This window comes from Monodelphis domestica, chromosome 5, assembly GCF_027887165.1.
Source record: "Monodelphis domestica isolate mMonDom1 chromosome 5, mMonDom1.pri, whole genome shotgun sequence".
Lineage (NCBI taxonomy): Eukaryota > Metazoa > Chordata > Mammalia > Didelphimorphia > Didelphidae > Monodelphis > Monodelphis domestica.
In genome coordinates, this window is record NC_077231.1 from 18,816,775 (window position 1) to 18,835,622 (window position 18,848).

Here is an 18,848-nt window from a genome sequence, read left to right on the forward strand (position 1 = left end):
AGAATTATGAGTTGGGCTCACTTATTTCTCCATTTATCTCTAATAGTGTTTTTTTCTTTTCCATTATAAACACCGAACAATATAGCATCACTTATTTTAGCTCTTTTTGTAAAGATGGCCCTATTTCCACCAGCTTTTGTCTCTTGACCTTCACCTCCTTCCAATTTGTTAATTCCTTTCCTCTGGTTTTGGAATTTTGTATTAGTTGCTTTTATTTCTTGCTTTTATCCATATCATTCTTCCCTTTCTTCCTGCCCAATCTCTATTCATCATGTAGAATACTCCCTTCTTTTCATCCCCCTCATTTTTTTTAAATTCCATTTTTTGGTGCCCTTTTCTTGAAAGGATTTCTCCCCTGTAACTCATTTACCCTCTCTTTAGAATCTAGACTTTTGATTTGGTTCATAGTCCTTATACTTAATTACTCCTTTATCCTCATGTTATTAAGTCTTTTGAGTTAGGATTCTCTCAGAAAGCTTTATAGGTTTTATCTCTTGGTCTTTTTTCTCCCTATTGTACATTACTCTGAAAAATACCAATTCCTGTAAGTGATAGGGAACATATTGCCCCATGGTCGGCCTTTTCCTATGTCTGATTGTGCAATTCATTGTTGATGATTATCCTCCCCTTATTGATCTTTTGCCCCTTGGTCTCAAAATCTCTTCCCCAAGTGCATACCCTCCACTCTTCTGAGTGTCATTTGCTTTCATCTCTTTTTTTTTCCTAGCTAAAAATCCTCTCTTTAAACATCAAATCCTTGCAGATAATACCCACTGTAAAGTTCTCATCTTCCTTTATGAATTCATTTCTCATAGGAGTATCCATCAGCAGTACCCCTCTTTCACCACTGAAGTAAGGTTCCCCCTTTCTTTCCCTCTCTTCATTCTTCTGTAGACTCTCTTCTTTCTTTTTTAAATAAAAAAAATTATTTTTATTGTCACACAAAACACACTTCTATATTGGTTCTTGTAAGAGCACATTCAAACAAAAACCAAACACCAAAATAAAACTGTAAATCACTGATGTGAAAGATAGCAGGCTTTGACCCACATCTATTTGATTCCATCTGGAGGTGGATAACATTCCCCATCAAAAATCTTTCAGGATTGTCCCAGATCATTGCATTGCTGAGAATATAGGCTCTCTTCTTTCTGAGACACTACAGGAGTTGTTTTTTCTTTTCCTTCATTGTTAACTTTTTACTTGATTAGGATATGCCCCATGTTCCTCTTCCCTTCCTCCCTTTTCATGCACCTTCTCATTTTGAAATTGTCTCACAAAAATCATTGATTTGCCTGTGGGCTGAGTGTTGTGAGGGTGAAGACCCGATATATGTCTGCACTATTTCTCTTTGACTTCTTCTTTAAACCTTATCTTTCTGTACATTTAAAGAAGTTTCTTCATGGTCTTTGATATTTTGTTGCTGTCCTTGGATGCCATGTTTATCTTTCTTTCATTTCTGTTGTCTTAGGTCTTTGAGAATTTCTTCAAGAAATTCTTGAACACATCTTTGTTACTGAACATCTATTTCCCTCCTCCCACTCCATGGCTGTAGATTTGTAGGGTAGGTCACCTTAGACTGCATTTTGAGCTCCAATGCTCTTTGGAACACATATCCCTTTATTTCCTATATTTTCTGGTAGCTACACAATAGTCTTATATTAAAAGAATTTCCTTTTCTATTTACAGATCTTTAGGTTGCTAGCAGAATTTTTTGTTTCTCAATAGAATTCTTAAATTTAGTCACTGTGTTTTCAGACCCCATCTCCCTAAAAGCAACCTATGGATTTCTTCAATTGGCATTTTATTTTCTTGTGTTCAGAAGTTCTGAGTTTTCTTGTATTCATTTTTATATTAAGATGTTCAGGTTTTTTGATTCATTGTCTTTTTCTGGGAGTTATAATCCTTAAATTGTTCTCTATGTACCCTGTCTTTGAGATTAATGTACTTTGTATGGAGATCATGCTTTCCTTTAATTTTATAGTTCTTTGCTTCTATTTCAGATTGTCCTTTATTTCCATTTATCTACGTTCTGATTTTACTTTCTCTTTTAGTTTCTTTGGCAGGGTTTGCTACCATTGATTAAAGTTTTTCTATTTTGCCAATTATTTCAGCTGGGCAACTCATGAACTCTTCTCACAATTCTTATTTCCCCTCTAAGCCATTCAGGATTAGTGTGCTGTGGTTTTGTCCCTTTACTCATCAGGTTTTATATTTGCTCATTTAGTCACAGATGTCTCAACTCTTTCATTAGATCGAGGCCATATTTCCTTCTGTTCTTAATGTCTTCTCTGTTGGTTTATTGAATAATGCTCACTCTTTTAGGGTCTTTCCCTTTTGAGAACTTTATTCATTTCCATCTTTCCCCCTTATTCTCCTACCTTCTGACACTCGTCTCTTTGATGGTGGCTATGGGTTGTATCCCAAAGAATTTTAGCTTTTTCTTACGCTTGACAATTCCTAATTCACCAGCCTATATTTGGTGGACCAGAACTGGCCCCATTGGATGCTGGGCTCTGTAGAGTTAGTGGCATTCCACCCTCCTATCACAACAATCCCCTTCCCCTCATGCCCAGGTCCCCTTCTCTCTGTGGCTCGGCAGAAGAGCAGTGCCCAAATCCTATTACAGCCTGAGTAAATTACTATTTCTGGAGTTTGGATCCTCTCAGCATTTGGTTAGTTGGGGAGGTAGTGTTGGGAGGCTATTACTACAAGTGCAGACATACATCCTGCCACACTCCCTCCCCTCTGTCCTCCTCTGGAGACGTTTTGATGCAGAATGTGGCCACAAGGCTTTCATAGCCTGAACGACTTTCTGCCCAGGCTGTTGGGGTGGCCAGGGCTAGGCTGTAGAGTTGAATTCTAAGTCTTGGGGATGGGAGAGTGGAAGTCAGAGGGGGACAGGATGCTGGATGAGTGCAATAGAGAATACTGGTTTTCCCTTCTGTTATTTCATAGTTATAAACTTTGTTTAGGTTCTTGATGTCCTAGACCATGAGAGAGACAGCTGAGATTGCTTTCTCTCTGCTGTATAATTTCATTTTTGGCAAGATTTGAGTAGTGGAGAGGCCCAGAGAAAATTTCTAGTTCTCTATCTTGTTGGTTAGGTGTCCCAGAAGTCACCATTATTTCTTATGGTACAGTCATATGCCAAAATTTGTTCAGTCACCCCATCCCTGTCATTCATGAGCATCTCTTGCCCCTTTTACATAGCCCTCCCCCACCTTGAGTTTAATTTTTAAGTGTGTGTGTGAAAGCTTTTTAGTTTCATGTAATCAAAGCTTTCAATTCTATCGTTTCTAATTGTTTCTATCCTTTCTTTGGTTGAGAATACATCTAGTTCGTAAGAATTGAAGAAAAAGGAATCTAGGAAGACTTGTGTGAACTGATGTAGAATCAAGTGAGCAGAACCAGAACAATTTATACTATTGACATCACTATTGTAATAACCAATGAAACAAATGACCAAACATGATTTTAAAGGAATGATAAAGAAGAAAGCTGGCCACCCTAATGATAATTGTGAGGGGATGGAGTGCTATACAAAATAAGAAATACATTTTCTCAGTTAATATTGGAATTTGTTTGGATTTATTATACTTAAATAATACATGAATCTTTTTTTCCTTTCTTCCTTCTGGGGGAAAGAGGTGAAAAAAATAATGCTTCATAAAAGGGGGGAAAAAAGGAAAGCCATTAAAAATCAAAGGCAAGTAGGGAAGCTTTGAAAATTACATGTTGAATTTATAACAAGCATCAGTCTTTTGTACTCTGCATGGAAATGACCATTTATTTGATGTTTCTTAAGTTCAGAATTAAAAAAAAATTGGCCTACTATCGAAAATAACTTACCTAGCAAAATTAAGTATAATCCCTCAAAGGAGGAAAAAAAAAGGAAATAGTGGCTTCTAAATATTGTTGAAAAGACTGGAACTGAATAGGAACTTGGAATTACAAATACTAAAAGTACAAGAGAAAAACTGGAAAGGAATGTATAAATATGAACTGCTTACATTCTAATGGATAAGGAAGAAGGGAATGATACAAAGGTCTTCTCAGAACCTGAATGTTATCTGAAGAGTCAGTTAAGTGAGACAAGTTGCCCAGGAATGTTTTGTTATGAATGAACAGTGTTTAAAGAACAAGGTACAGAGGAAGCTATGTTAAGAGAAAACAAAGAGGATGAAATTGTCTTTGTATCCCTGGTGCTTAGCCCAGAGACTGGCACTGTGTATATTAAATATTTTAATTATATATTTAATTAATATATTAAATGTTTTTTTTATGACTTCTTTTATGATTTCTTGAAGTATCGTGCTCAAGTTTTTGTTTAATCATAGTTTTTAGGGAGTCGGAGAATTCTCAACTTATCTTTCCTTACCTTGCTCTCCAGGTCAGATATTTTGGCTGCTCAAAAACATATTCTGTTGTCTCATTTATTTCTCTTTTTCTTCCACTTTACTTGGGGGTGTTCTTGGAGGACTAGCACTTCTGGTGTGATGAAGAGTCCTTTTCAGAGATATTTATCCACCTTTTACCCAACTCTTACTTGGGACTCCAAGAAGCTACAGCAAGCACAATGGCCACAACAACATCTTGGCAGACCAGGTAAGCCAGGGAGAGTGTCTCAGATGTCTTGATGAGTTAGGGGATGTCTACCCCAAGCACGTGAAGATGTCGCCCAGGGGGATGGGGAGATGAGGACAATTTGTTTTAACAACCACAGAGGTGGCTGAAGCAGTCTCAGAGCTTAATCAGACATCAGAGATGCCAAGGTTATCCACTACATCTCAGGCCGTTGCCAGTTGTCTTGACTTTTGTCATGCCACCAGACTTGATGACTTTGGAAGAGAAAGTGAGATGGATGATTGTGCAACTCTGCCTCACTTAAATACAATTCTTGCTTGAGTCAAAACATCACTTGTGATGTCACAAGTCCTCTTCGAAATGAAGGATGAACAACACCTTACTTGGGTAAGATTTTTTTCCACCTTCTAAGTTCTTTATTCTTTCATTTTCTTAATTTAAATTTTTTTTAACCTCTTGATTCATTTTTTCCACTTTTCTTAAAAAACAACAACAAAAAACCAAACCTTTACTTCTGGCTTAGAATCAATACTGAGTATTGGTCTAGGGCAAGGTCTAGGCAATTGTAGTCATTTTGCTCAGGTTCACAGAACCAGGAAGCGTCTGAGGCCAGATTTGAACTTGGGACTTCCCATCTCCAGGCTTGGCTCTCTGTCCAGTGAGACCTCAGCTACCCCTTTCCCACTGCTTTGGAAGCTTTTTTTTTGCTAAGTCACTATTTTCTGAGGTTCTACTTGTAGGTATTATGGGTTTCCTTTCTTCTCCTGGGTTACCTCACTGGACTTCCTTGACAAATAGCATTTCTTCACTGGGCTTGTTTCCTTCTTACATTTTTTTACCCTTTACTTTTCAGTCTGATCTTGATTTGGTACATTGTGATTTTCTTGGTTTTCTTGGATGGGTTGGATAACTCTTGATGGATAATCCCATTGTACTCTGGATTCTTCTGTTCCTGCTCATCAGGTGCAGCTGGCATTGGGATCCCAGGCTTGTCTTCAGCCTTTGGGTTTCCGAGTCTCCTGGTGGATCACTTAGGGTTCTAGCTTTTACCAGAACCTTACATGATCTCTGAGTCTGTCAGATCTCAGTGGGATGTTGAGAGATTGGATTGGTTTTAACTGCATGGCCCCTTGCCATAAGCACCCAGACGATATTCTCCCATCAAGTGATGTACTTTCCAGTGCTCCAAGGAATGTACAACTGGATTGTCTGTGTGGAGATCCTCAAAGACCTTTTCTGTCCTTGTTCTTTTTTTTGACAAGCTAGTTTGGGATCTGGCTTCAGGTCTGTGATCATTAGAGCTGGTAGTGGCCTGACTTCCCCCAGCAGCAGGAGATGGCTGCTTTTGGCTTAATATATGGAATGCTGACTAGCTTCTCTGGCATAGCTCTTCTCTGGTGACTCTGGTGGAAATCCCTCAAGTCGTCTGATGATCTTTGGGCTATATTTCTGTGTACTATTGGGCTGGGTGGAAAATTTTACTTCTGGATTAAAAGTTCCATATCATTTGTTCTGAGGTTTTCAGGTATTGCTCTGGTTTCTTTCTTAAAACAAATAAAAACAAAAAACCCTAAAAAATTCTCTTTCATATCTTACCTCTGGTACTTATTACTAGTGAGCAAATAAATTATCTTGGAGCCTCAGTTTCTTCCAATGTAAAAAAGAATGGACTATATGTCTCTGGAGGTTCCTTCTAAATCTTTGACTCCATATACATTAATCTCTGCATTTCTGGAGAATATTTATTAGTATCATGCCCATTTTATATTAAGTGACAAAATCATAATAGTTGTGGTTAAAATGTTTTAGGATGCCACACAACTCTGAATTAGGCCTGTACCATTTATAATTTCATTATTTCCTCTCAGAATGATATTGGATAAAAGGGTTCATTTCTACAGTTACTTTTCAAAATTGGTAGGGGTTTTATTTTTAAGATGCAATGAAATCAAACCTGACTGGGTTTATTTCAATAACAAAAATGAGGCATGTTCTTTAAAAATTGTACAAAAGTTCATTTCAATAGACAAAACATTTAAAATCTTGGCTCTGCTATGAGTACCCCTCTAAGCCAAGTCATCTCATCTCTTTATTGTTTCCTTGATAAACATTGGTAAAATGAAGAATTTGGACTAGATGGCCTCTAAAGTCCCTTTTAATTCTAAAGCTATGATCCTATGAAATACTTAAAATATTTGTGTATAATGGACAAACACTTGTAGCATCATTTCTATGAAAAATGACATGCAAATGACAACATGTTTTGCTACTCATGGAATCTAGACATTTCTAATAAAGAACTGATTCAAATTGATCTGAATTCTTAATATGTCAATATAAGGCTTTGTCATTTCTTCAGTACAAATTGGGAATTCAAGAGACTCATATTTAAAGCCTTCTAATATCTTAGTTCATCTGTCCTGTTGAGTTTTCTGAAGCACACAGAAGTGTAGGAGACAAAATTTGAATCCAGCTCTGGATTTCAAACTCAAGTACTTTAACCTACTACTTCCCTGCTGGATCTCCTTCTTAAATCATCAAATTTGATGTATTTTTAAAACATCATGACATATTTCTTAGAATTCAAACTAATAGGGAATATAAAATTCTTGAACCTAAGTTTCACAATATTTATAACAATTTACATTTTTCAACTCAGTTTTACATATTCTTTATTGTTATCTGAGTAGTTTGTTTCAACATTCTTTACTTTGAGTAAAGAATGCAACATATCAAATATTTATTAGCATGTGGAAGGTCAATAAATTCCCAGCATAGAAATAAGTGGAAAACTCTAAATTATCAATATGTTTTGAGTATATTGCTAATGTATGGAGGCAGGCATTTTCTGATGAAACAAAGTTGATGATGTAATTTGAGACATTTAAACTCTGCGACTGAATGAAAGAAAAGTTAACGAGAATGTACATGAATAAAATTCACTGGGTTAATTTTCTTTGGTGGAATAGTTTTAGTTTTCAAAAGTTACATGAGGAACAAATACATATTTAAAATGTATTTAGATTGATTTACTCATATTCTAGTCTGTGGGAGATTAAAAAAACAGAAATAATGAAAGGCAATGTAGTAAAGAAGATAGGATTAGTCTAACTGTCAGGAAAACCTGGTTTCCAAGTCCAATCTCTATAAGTCACTTCACTTCTCAATGCTCTAAGTAAAGTTATAGGAAAGGTTCTGACCTTCATTGGAAGAAGGAATTCTCCCTACTTAGGAGTTCCAGATACCAGTGAAATCACAGGTTTAATTTCCATATAAATCCTAATAATGACAAAAAATGTAAATAAAAAACAACAGCAAAATCCTTCTCTCTTAATCTGAAAAAAATTTTTGTGGCTCAAGAAATAAATGTCTTTCTTCACTTTTCTTCTTATCTGAGATTCTAGACAATGAATCCCATTAACAAGATCACCCAAGACTTCTTCAAATTTTATTCAAGAGATGAAACTGGAAGGGGTAGGTTCCCCCTCTGAATAACTAAAGTATGCCTCTTAAGTCCTCTTATTCATTGGCTTGTTTTTTCTAAGGCTCACCTCTTTCAATAAAGGGATGGTGTATAAATATTGGGTAAAAAGAAGCAAGCCTTGATTTCCATCTGGCCTGGGCACTCACTTAGTCATTGTCATAAATCAATGATTTTGCATTTAGGTGCCAGTAAAGACGGATGTAAAATATAGGGTTGCAAATAAATCATGATTTGTACAAGCAACATGAAATAAAATGTTAGACAATGAGATCTTTATAGAGAAGATTCTGATGCTCTAAATTACAACAGAAGAATAAGGAACCTGGAGTCTTTTGTGGGCATCACTTCATTTGCAGATTTGGAAAAAAACACAGATCTTATGCTGGGGGAAGGGATGGAATCTAAAGAGAGGGGAAAATATGACACTTGATATAAATAAAAAAAATTTTGACCAAGATACTTTAAAAATTAGAGGTAGTACTTACACTTTTTTTTGGCATAGCTTTAGTTTCCCTTTTGTTAGCTAAAGGATAAGGACAGATTGGAACTAGACAAGAGTAACCGTGATTTCATTAGTAGACCGAACTCTTGGAGGAAGAAATTCCCTTCACCTGTGCAGGCTGGCATCTTTTTTGTAACTTATAATCTTTGACTAGAGTTTGAGCAAAGTGCTCAGAGTTACATGGGAGCCAGAATGGATCAGAAACGGGACTTGAATGAAGGTCTGCCTTGGCATTGGGGCTGGCTTTCTATCCATTACATGACACTAAAAAGATTGTTTAAATTTCCAAACCATATTGTAAAATTTAAAATATCACATAAATATAAATTTTGAAGCACTGCATAAATGTGAGATGTAATTACTGACCAAACAATCAGATCTAATATAATCTTCTACTAATACTAACCAATGTAGCCTCTTAGTGAGGTACAGAATTGAAAGGCAGCATGGTTTTGTGTGGATACAACAATGGCCTCAGTCAGGAAGGCCCAAAGTTCACGTTCCTGCTCTGCCACAAGAGCTGTATGACCTTGGACGAGTCACTTAATATTCCAGGGCTCCAGCTCTTCTAAGACTCAGAACTGCAAGGAAAGTGTGGAGAATTCCTAAATTTCTATATGAATGAAACCACAGGTTAAATCCCTATCCCTATAGTAACCATTTAAAACATATTAAGTTAATTATAACATATTGGAATATAGTGAGAAGGGCCGAACTTGGACTCACAAGATCTGAGGTTGAAATTCTGGCTCTTCCATTTATGACAATGTGAATATGGGTTTTACTTTCGATGTTGATCCTTGTGTATAAAATTGGGAAAGTGAGTTAAAATTCTCTGGTCCTTAGGTTTCATTTGTAAATAAGGGGGGTTGGATTGGGTGATTCCTATTCAGTTCTAGATCTCTGGGACTATGTGGATTTCTCATTCTTAAGGTAAAAATGACAACCTAGGTGCAGAAAAACATAATTTTGATTTTTCTTCTGTCTTTCAGAAAAATAGACATGTTGCTTAATCCATTTTACATCTGGTTTAGACTGGAGACATTTAGTTAAAATTGGCCTTTATCAATATGCCCTTAATGGGAGAATACATTCTTGTGTGGAAGCATTTCTACTAGTTAAGCTATGATTTTGATAAAATAACTAATGAATGGCATTTTAGGCCACCTACCTACAAAATAAAAGCTTTTGTCAAAAGGTTCAGAGTAAGAAATGAAAGACTGAATAAGGCCTTGAATAGCTTTATTGAAATCTGTATAAATAAACATGCACATTTCAAATGTAAACTCAAGTGAACTCAAGTGCAGACAAAATTTCAACCTCTGTCATGCAGGAGGTTAGTTTACATTAGAAAAAAAAAAACAAACCAAAAGAAAAAAAATCCCAAAAGCAGCTTTAAAATACCAGGATGAAACACCAGCTTTAATATCAAGGTATAAAGCAAAAGCCATGTTCAACATACCTCGTTTATCCTGGTCAAATGCATCTTTTTCCCTCTTTTTAACTTTAATGCTAACATAAATAAATAATTTACCAAAATGTGCACTCACAGAGTGAACTTTTATTTACAATACACAATTTATAACCTATTGTATTTGATTAGTTCAAGTGAAGAACGTCATACTTTTTGCTTCAATAACAGTGGGACACAAAGCGATTCCTCAGGTTGTAGGTAGGTATGTGAAGTGTGTCCCAGCACTTAAAAGATTTCCTAAAGGCAGTATTGTATGCCAATCAACAATACATTCTTTCAACTAGATCAAAGGGAAAGCAGCAAATGAAAAATGATTAAAATGTTCACACAGATTTTTGGCATCCTGAATCCTTGAATGTGGTAATTACCTAAGTCAAATTCAAGGCTTGTATGCTTTATATGCTGTACAGGTTTTCTGACTCTGGAACATGCAAATGCCAATTCTCTTATGACAAGTTACCTTCTGAGAAAAGCTGTAAGGCTATGGTGAATTCCATCAGGAACACACAAAGAAAATTAACAGACCTACCTTTAAAGCCAATTGTCCATTAATGATTTAAAGGCAAGTATATGAACCAAAATCTCATCTAAGCTTGATGTACAGTTATTACTATGGATATAGAATACTATTAAGTCTGACTTTATTTTATAGTAACTGGGAGAGCTGAACGTTACCAAACTATGAAAAAAGGGGGGAGATAAAAATGAGCAGCACAAATTTAAACTTTGGACTGACACCAGATTAAAGTTATGCATTTCTTATAAGCACGTGAAGGATTTTAATGTCTAAGTAATAGATCCAACAGCAATATGGAATATTTAACTGAAAAATGACTTCATCCACTGTGAGAAATCTAGAGCCTGCTCCACAGCAGCAGTTAGATGAACATAAACATTCTTGAGATTTAGTGAGACCACAAAGAGAAATAACCTCTTGGAGCTGATTTCTGCCATCATGATTCAGTTTTTCTTTATAGGCCAGCTTGATTATTAGGGAAAAGTCTTGAAAATTTGGTTTCCCAAGATACTACTGCAGTATTTAAGCTGCATTTACTAGTGCAGTTAAATATTAGAGTAGTATGAATGGTTGCCTCATACACATGAATAAGTAGTTTATTCTAGGTTTAGTCATTGCTTTCTTGCAGTATTATTAGAGTAAATTAAATGACCAACATCCACAAATTTAACATTTGTCATCAGTTAACTCACATCCAAAACAATTAAAGAAACATAATTCATCAAAACAGCAGCAAACTTAAAAGGGGTTTATTTGTGATTTCCTATATATATTTAAGCTTGTAAATACAAGACTGTAAATGTATTAAGAGACAATTTCTGTTAAAGTTTTCATTGTGTTTCACTTCAAGTACTGCACAAGTTAAAATCTGATAAAGGATTTACATTCTCTTATTCGAAACTCCCCATCTCAGACTTCTGTTTTCATGTGGTGGGTAACTTCATTATTTCAACAGAAACCACCGGCAGGAAAGTCTCTTTTATGGCTTCTAGGACTTTCATCAGTTAGTGTGCATACAGTTTTCATTTTCTAGATCATTGTCATTCTCATTACTATCTTCATCACTTTCTAATGGGATGCCTGTGGCAGCTGAAGCACCTTGTTTAGTTTCTCGGTCAAGGGGGAAAAAGCCAGTCCCACTGAAAGTGTCCTGTCTCTGGTAGAAGAGCACATATGCTGCTTTGGACTGTGGGAGCAAACAGACAGACACAGAGGGTTAAGAGAGTAATGAATTTCAGATGGTGGCTGATATGTGTCAAGAAACAAGATGAAGTCAAGTGAGCAATTTGTGACTTAAGGCAGACAGGATAAAAAAGGAATTTAGTTAATTGAGGCACTCTGAACTTCTTTAAAAAACACTCAGTGGACTCAAACTTACCATTGTATAATTTCTTTCTAGTAATGGGATAAAAAAAAAATTGAGTGAGGAATCATTTTCATAAATAAAAATGATTTCAGATTCACCACTATGTCATAAAATGACAAAATAACAGAATTATGTTGTAAATGGAATTAAGGGCAAATCAAAACTAGTCCAAAATAGCATCTACAATATGTACTAGATACTTATTATATATATTTATATATGACTCTATTCAGGGATGAAAAACTCCTAAAACAAGCTATAGTTCCTGACAGAATTCACTGAATTACAGGAGGCCCACCCTGATCATCCAGGTCCAAGCCTCTGTTTATCCAGATGAAGGAACTGAAAGACAAAGCTCTAAGGAAGGTGACTTAAGCTTTCACAAAGACAGTCAGGAAAGCTAGTACTTAGTGCTGTTCTGTCTCAAGAAATATCAACCTGAAATAAGGTCACAAGGCATTCACCTCCTATGAACAATGAAAGCATTCTGAGAACCAAATTCACTGAAAACCCCAGATGATGTTTAACCATGGGGACACTTTTTAGAGCATGGCAAAATAATAAGTAACTTTTAAAAAAGTAGTTAAGTAAAATGATATATTGGGACAAATCTCAATAATGTAGTATTTAATAAAGTAAAGAAAAGAAAACTTATTTGGGAAGAACTGCTGGGAAAACTGGAAAACAGTTTGGCAGAAGTTAAGATTTAAATCATCATCTTATACCATAAGCCACTATACACTCAAAGTAGAAAAGTCACTCAAAAGTCATAACATCAGCCACAATTCTGCCCCCTGCCCTTGGCCCAACTTGTTGAGAATAAAATCAGGGCCTTTTCATAGCTGTGGCTAAGGGGTAAGTTCTGTAAACCTTAAAATTTCTTAGACTTATGAATGTTGGAAATTTCACCATTGGGAAATTTCATACTTGGAAAAAATTTCCTACTGATAGTAAGAACTCTATTGGAATGTGAAACCCTCTTGGCATGGGAGGATCCTTCTCCTCCCTACCTAAGACTACTTTAGGACAGAAACCTTTTGCTAAACATTGGAAAGGGCTTTGACCTATGCTTAAGCATAGAACAGGAAGTTCTTTGAGTCATGATTGACTTTAGAATTGATACAATAGAGATACTTGGAATGACAGAACCAGGTCTTGGAACTTACAATCTCCACCCTACTCAGTCTAACAGGATTTAGGAAGGGCTGCAGCATAGATCAAGATTTAATTATTTGAGAATATGACCTACAACAGACATGTGCAAAGGAAACAGACCTTTGGGCGGTTCTGGGTTAAGCTAGAGCCACCATTGGCACAGGGGAGACATCGACAGTGATTGGTTGATGTGAGAACTGAGAGGAGGGGACTTAGATGGTTTCCTTAAAGATAGCGGGGTCTGAGGAGAGAAGAGGGGAGGTTTTGCTCTGAGCGAGGTGGCTCTGAAGGAGGACTGAGGAGGTTGCTCTGTGGGAGGACCAGGAGAGAAGGCTGGCTCTGAAGGAGGAGAATTCTCTGGAAACATTTCTTGAAAGGAGGCTCTCTTGAAGGTGGAGCTTGAGGTTGGCATGAGAAGCCTTACCTAGAGAGATCTTGGGTGAGTGATAAAACCAACTGACTGATTTATTCATTCTTATTCCTTTCTTACTTTCTCTCTTTTTCTATTGATTAATCAGTGTATTATAAATAAAATTTCTTTATAAAACCCAGTTGGCTTGGGCATATTCATAAATTGGGAATATCTTATATTTATATAAAACCAAGACACAGTAGAAAACATATTTCAGTGGTCATAATTGATATATATATTTCCCTTGCTCCCAAACATTTTAATTATCACAGTTTATGGCTCCCACTCTCTTATCTACAACTATTTAACACTCAAAACTATTTTAAATCTAACAGTTTTTAACCACAGGAGGGATAGAACGTCCATTACATGGAACTGAAAAACTTTTGCAAAAACAAAACAAATACAGTTAATATGAGGAGGAAGCTAGTGACTAAAGTAAAAAAACAAAAACAACTTTGCTTAAAGATACACAGGAATTAACATCAAAAGCCATCTCTCATGAATAAGTGGTCAGTGGATGTGCAGAGCTCTAAAAAGAATCCCAAACTATTTGTGAAAGATTCCAAAGTGACTAATCACAGAAGCAAACCAAATACCTTCTGAGTTTCACCTCACACTCAGGAACTCAGGGAAGATGACCCAAGTTAGGGCATGTCATTGGTGTGGGGGGGCGAAAGGAGGGCAGGCTGCTAAGGTACTACCTGATCTGTGAACTGAACTGGTCCAATAATTCAGGAAAACCACCAGAAACAGGTCTGGGAAAGTGTAGAGAACATCCACACTCTGATCCTGTGATTCCACTGCTAGGCACATATGCTCCACGGAAGTCAAACAGAGAAATTTTTGATATGGCAAAACAGTCCTAGCAGCACTTCTTAAAAGAACTAGATAAAAGGTCTATCAATTGGACATAGCTAAGAAAATCCTGCTGGACATGAATGTAAAGGAATCATGCTAAACCATAAGAAGTGATGAATGAGAAAAGCCCAAAGAACCATGAAAAGATCTGGACAAGCCAATTTAGCAGAACGAAGAAAACAAGGTACACAATATTTGCCACAATGTAATAAACAGAGGCAGTAGGTAAAGTGGAAACAATACTAACCCCGGAGTTAGAGGGCCTACATTTAAATCTCACTTCTGGCATTTAAGGCCTGGGAGTCTTTTGGCAAGTCATTTAATCTCCCTGGGTCTCAATGTCTCATTTGTTAATGAGGAATTTGGGCTAAATTGCCCATGAGTCCCTTCCAGCTCTAGATCTGGACCTATGAATGGAAAAATAAATTGAATAACATATTGGCTCTAGGAAAGAAATGAACAAATCTATTTCCTTCTCTTCTTTTAGAAGATGGGTCTGGAACATCATATAGAGTCAGATTTGGTGATGTGTTATTTAGTTTGCCTAAATAGCATTTTGTTCTCTTTTACTCTTGGTTACAATAGATGGGCTTAGATGATGTAAAACAAAAAATAACAAAAAAAAAAAGATGAAAAAGAATTACTTTTAAGGTAGCTCCACTAGGGTAGGGAAGAAGTCAGACCTCTAAAGATCTTGAGATTTTTCTGAACTGGAGGCAATCTTTGAGACCATTCACTCTAATCTATTTACTTTATACACGAGAAAATGAAGGCCTGGGAAAATGAACTAACTTGAAGTACTAAAGTGAATAAAGACACAATCAAGTATAGTGTATCTTCTGTGGGAAAAGGGTGGGCAGTACTTGACTGAGGGCCAAATCCTGTGGCCTAAGAATGGTTTTCCTATTTTAAACTATCACTTGATTTAAAAATGTACAAGTCATTTTTACCTCTTTTTTTTAACCAAAGGACTTAGCCTAGTACCTGATGTATAGGAGGGGCTTAATGAATGTTTATTGAGTGACTGATCTCTACTCAACATCAAGAAAGCACAAGAGCCCCAAGCACACTGGGCAGACCCTCTGGAGTAACTTTATGAGTTCAAAGACAAGGCATGGATGGATTATGATCTGCATGGAGGGAAAATGCACACTTCTAAGACCAGATAATATCCAGAGTACTAGAGAAGGGGTGGAAAGAAATGAAGATGTCCGTGGGCAGAGGCAAGGACTGAAAGCATAAAACAAGTGATGATTGATGAAGAAAGATTCCAGAGGAGGATAGGAGGAAGGGCACCAATGGAAGGCTGGAACCATCACTAAGCTTAAAGGATAAATCCTTTCTCAAATGCTTTGCAACTCTACTTTTCCTTATATTAAGGAGAATTAATGTTTATTAATCCCAAATTACTAGAATGATTATAGAAACATGAACTACACTGTATCCCTTTTCGTAGGCATTTTTGAAATTCACTTCTAAATTTAATTTCAACAATCTAAAAACAAGATTCCTTTGATTTAGAGACAACAATAGCAGGTACTTACCACAATTTGGTCTTCAGAAGCAGTTGAGACACTACTGTCATCAAAATAGTACCATTTTCCATCATCTTTATTTTTTGCAAAAGCAGTATCTAGAGTGAAATGTGGTCCCTTTAGTGAGTAATTGATATTTTGCTTAAAACTAGTTAAGGTATGAAAACCATATATATGAAGTGTAACCATAAAATCCACAAACAGTGGAATTCCCTTTGTGTAGCTTAGGAGACATTTCTTTTACAACCTGAATAAGACTAATATCCCTTCTGCCACAAGTTACATACTCAGGAAATTACTTTATCAACTTTGAAGTTTCACTTTATTGAAGAATATATCCTAAGATTTTCTAGAAAATATTAATTATTTTAAAAATATTTAAACCCTTAACTTCTGTCTTAGAATTTATATGGAGTATCAGTTCCAAGGCAAATAAGGGATAAGGACTAGGCAACTGGGATTAAGTGACTTGTCCAGGATCTTACAACTAGAAGTGTCTGAGGTCAGATTTGAAACTCTTATCTTCAGGCCTGGCTCTATCCACTGCCTCCCCTCTCCCCCTGAAAACCTTAAAAACAAAACAAAACAAAACAAAACAAAACAAAACAAAACAAAACATACCATGTTTGGCACCTAAGTACTTTCTTAATTAATTCACTGGTAGAAATTTAGCATTTCATGAGCCAAAGGAAAAATGAATAAATCTGCAAGCTTTTCTTTTTTCCCTAAGACTCATTTTATACAAAGTTCTTTCTGATTCACACAGGTATTAGTGCTGTCTTTCTTTTCAAATTATCTTGTATTGATTTATCTGCTTCATCTCTGGGACAGCTGCCAGTATTTAAAAGGCAAGGATAGATATTTATTTGTCTCTGTATCCACAGCAGCTCTAAGAATATTTGTCTAATAGAGAATAGGGTCTTAGAAAATGCTTGTTGAACTGAATCATACCCCAAAACAAAGGCTATGTTTTTTGTTGTTTATAACTCCGTGGTCTTCCTTGTGTTAGGTAAATAACAATTAGAATTAAGAGAACAACACTCAGCTCCTTAATCATTTGCTCTTAAAACAGCTAAAAAAAATCATTATATGTAAACTCTGGTACAATTTCAGACTTCTACTCTTGGTAAAAGCAGTATGAGACTTAAAATCCATCTTTTGCTACAGAAAAATATAAGGCTCAGCTAGATTAATTGGGGCTGGAGTTTCAGGGATTCAGTTAGTTGTTTTATTACCAGCTTCTGATCTTAAAATTTTATCTCTGGGCTAGGCTAATGGACAATGGTTTTGCCTTTCATTATACTGACATTCATATCCCCAAGAAATTAACAGTTCAAACTCATACTTCAAACATCCTATCACTGTTAATATCTCTGACTAAAATCTTTATATTTATAGGTTAAAACTACAGATAATATATAAAATGTTAACTTACAGTGCCCTCCTCCCATTCCTCCATAGTGGTTGGACACAGCAATCAAATTGTAGCGGCAAGGCCCTGCATTTGGATTAATAAGGAATTCTGACATATCCAAGTCACTGTTTTAAAGAAAAACTCATGTTACTGATAAATTATTAAATTCCCAATAAATATTGATTTCTTTTGTCAATAACATTTTACTTTTATACCGATATTACTCTCTCCCAAACAACTGCTATCTGTTGGCCTTTCCCTACCAAAAAGTGCTTCGAGGAGGCCTTGGATAGAGTAAAGATTGCCTCAGGACGTAAAATTTAAACTTATTACACTCTTTTTGTCATCACCAAGTGCTATTCAGATTTACATGCCAACATATTTTTATTACTAAAACATTATCTTGAATGAGAAATCCATTCATTCTAAAAAATGAGTGATTTCCTAACACTTAGCAAAATGTAATTCAAACTTACTTAATAGGAAAATCAACTAATGTATCCAACTTATCCCTCATATATCTGCTGTAAGAAAAACGCTTAAGATGGACCACCAATACTGGAGGCAGTGACCATAAATCTAATTTTTTTGTAGCTTGCTGATGTTCTTTACAATTTGGACAGTACCTAAAATAAAGAAAGTTGGAAACTTAGTTAATGAACAAAAGTAGCAAAAGATACACACTAATTATGTAAACAAACTGAAATAAGTCAGAGTCCATTCTAGACTTTTAATAGCAAGTAGTGTTTCTTTCCTCTTATTACAAATCCTAACACATTTTAATCATTTAAAGAGATGAATACAAATACATAAAAGTACAAACTACAATCAAAAGGATGCCATTTGAATTACCTGAAATTGATACAAATTTTGGCATGACAAATATTTTAGAATAGCTATAAAATTTGTAAACTGGAATTTAATTCATAGTTTGACAATTTACCAAACATTTACTATACATCTGAAAATGTAACTGCTGTTTGTACGTACACATAATATACATGTACATACATACAAAATTATATTTAAAATGATGTACATCTCAGAGAAATGTTGTCACTCAATAGACTTATCCCCTAAATCATTGCTGATTAGCTTTTTATCAAACAAGGGGTTAATAAATCTGTTTATTTTCCAGATCAAGAAGGACATACCTGAGCACAAATCCTTACAGGAAATAATTAGACACAATTATTTTAACATTGTCTCTTACCAAGGGTCTTCAGCACCTAGCTTTTCTTTTGTTGTAAACAGTTCAATGCAATCTTTTAATTTCACAAAAGGTTTTTTTGGAGGTTTATATTCCACACTTTCATGTTTTTCAAAATCCTAAAGAGAAGTATTTCTTGAGTTAAGAGAACAAATGAAACAAAACTCATTTTAGTGATACCATCCTTACTATAAAAAATAACGACAAGCTCCTAAAATATGAAGAATTTTTCTGAAAGTATCAAATTTGCACTTAAATTTTTTCAATAAGTTTCTAAAGTAGTCTTTCAACCACAGTCTTTTCAATATAAACATGCCTCAATGAACTTTTG

General features: G+C 35.6%; 1 protein-coding gene across 11 annotated transcripts in view; it reads right to left on the reverse strand.

The window, feature by feature from the left end:
- Positions 1–9,798: 9,798 nt before the first annotated feature.
- The window catches only part of USP15 (ubiquitin specific peptidase 15), a 166,889-nt gene continuing 157,839 nt past the window's right edge, over positions 9,799–18,848 (reverse strand). For 10 of the 11 annotated variants that reach the window (XM_001363289.4, XM_001363206.4, XM_007502824.3 and 7 more), the window contains 5 exons: positions 18,521–18,636; positions 17,784–17,933; positions 17,329–17,432; positions 15,903–15,991; positions 9,799–11,750 (listed from right to left, as the gene is read on the reverse strand). In XM_001363289.4, the coding sequence (XP_001363326.1) occupies positions 11,565–11,750; positions 15,903–15,991; positions 17,329–17,432; positions 17,784–17,933; positions 18,521–18,636 (645 nt within the window). In that variant the 3' untranslated portion in view covers positions 9,799–11,564. Of the gene's footprint in view, positions 11,751–15,902; positions 15,992–17,328; positions 17,433–17,783; positions 17,934–18,520; positions 18,653–18,848 lie in introns of those variants that run through there. The other variant, XM_056797682.1, reaches the window with a different exon arrangement.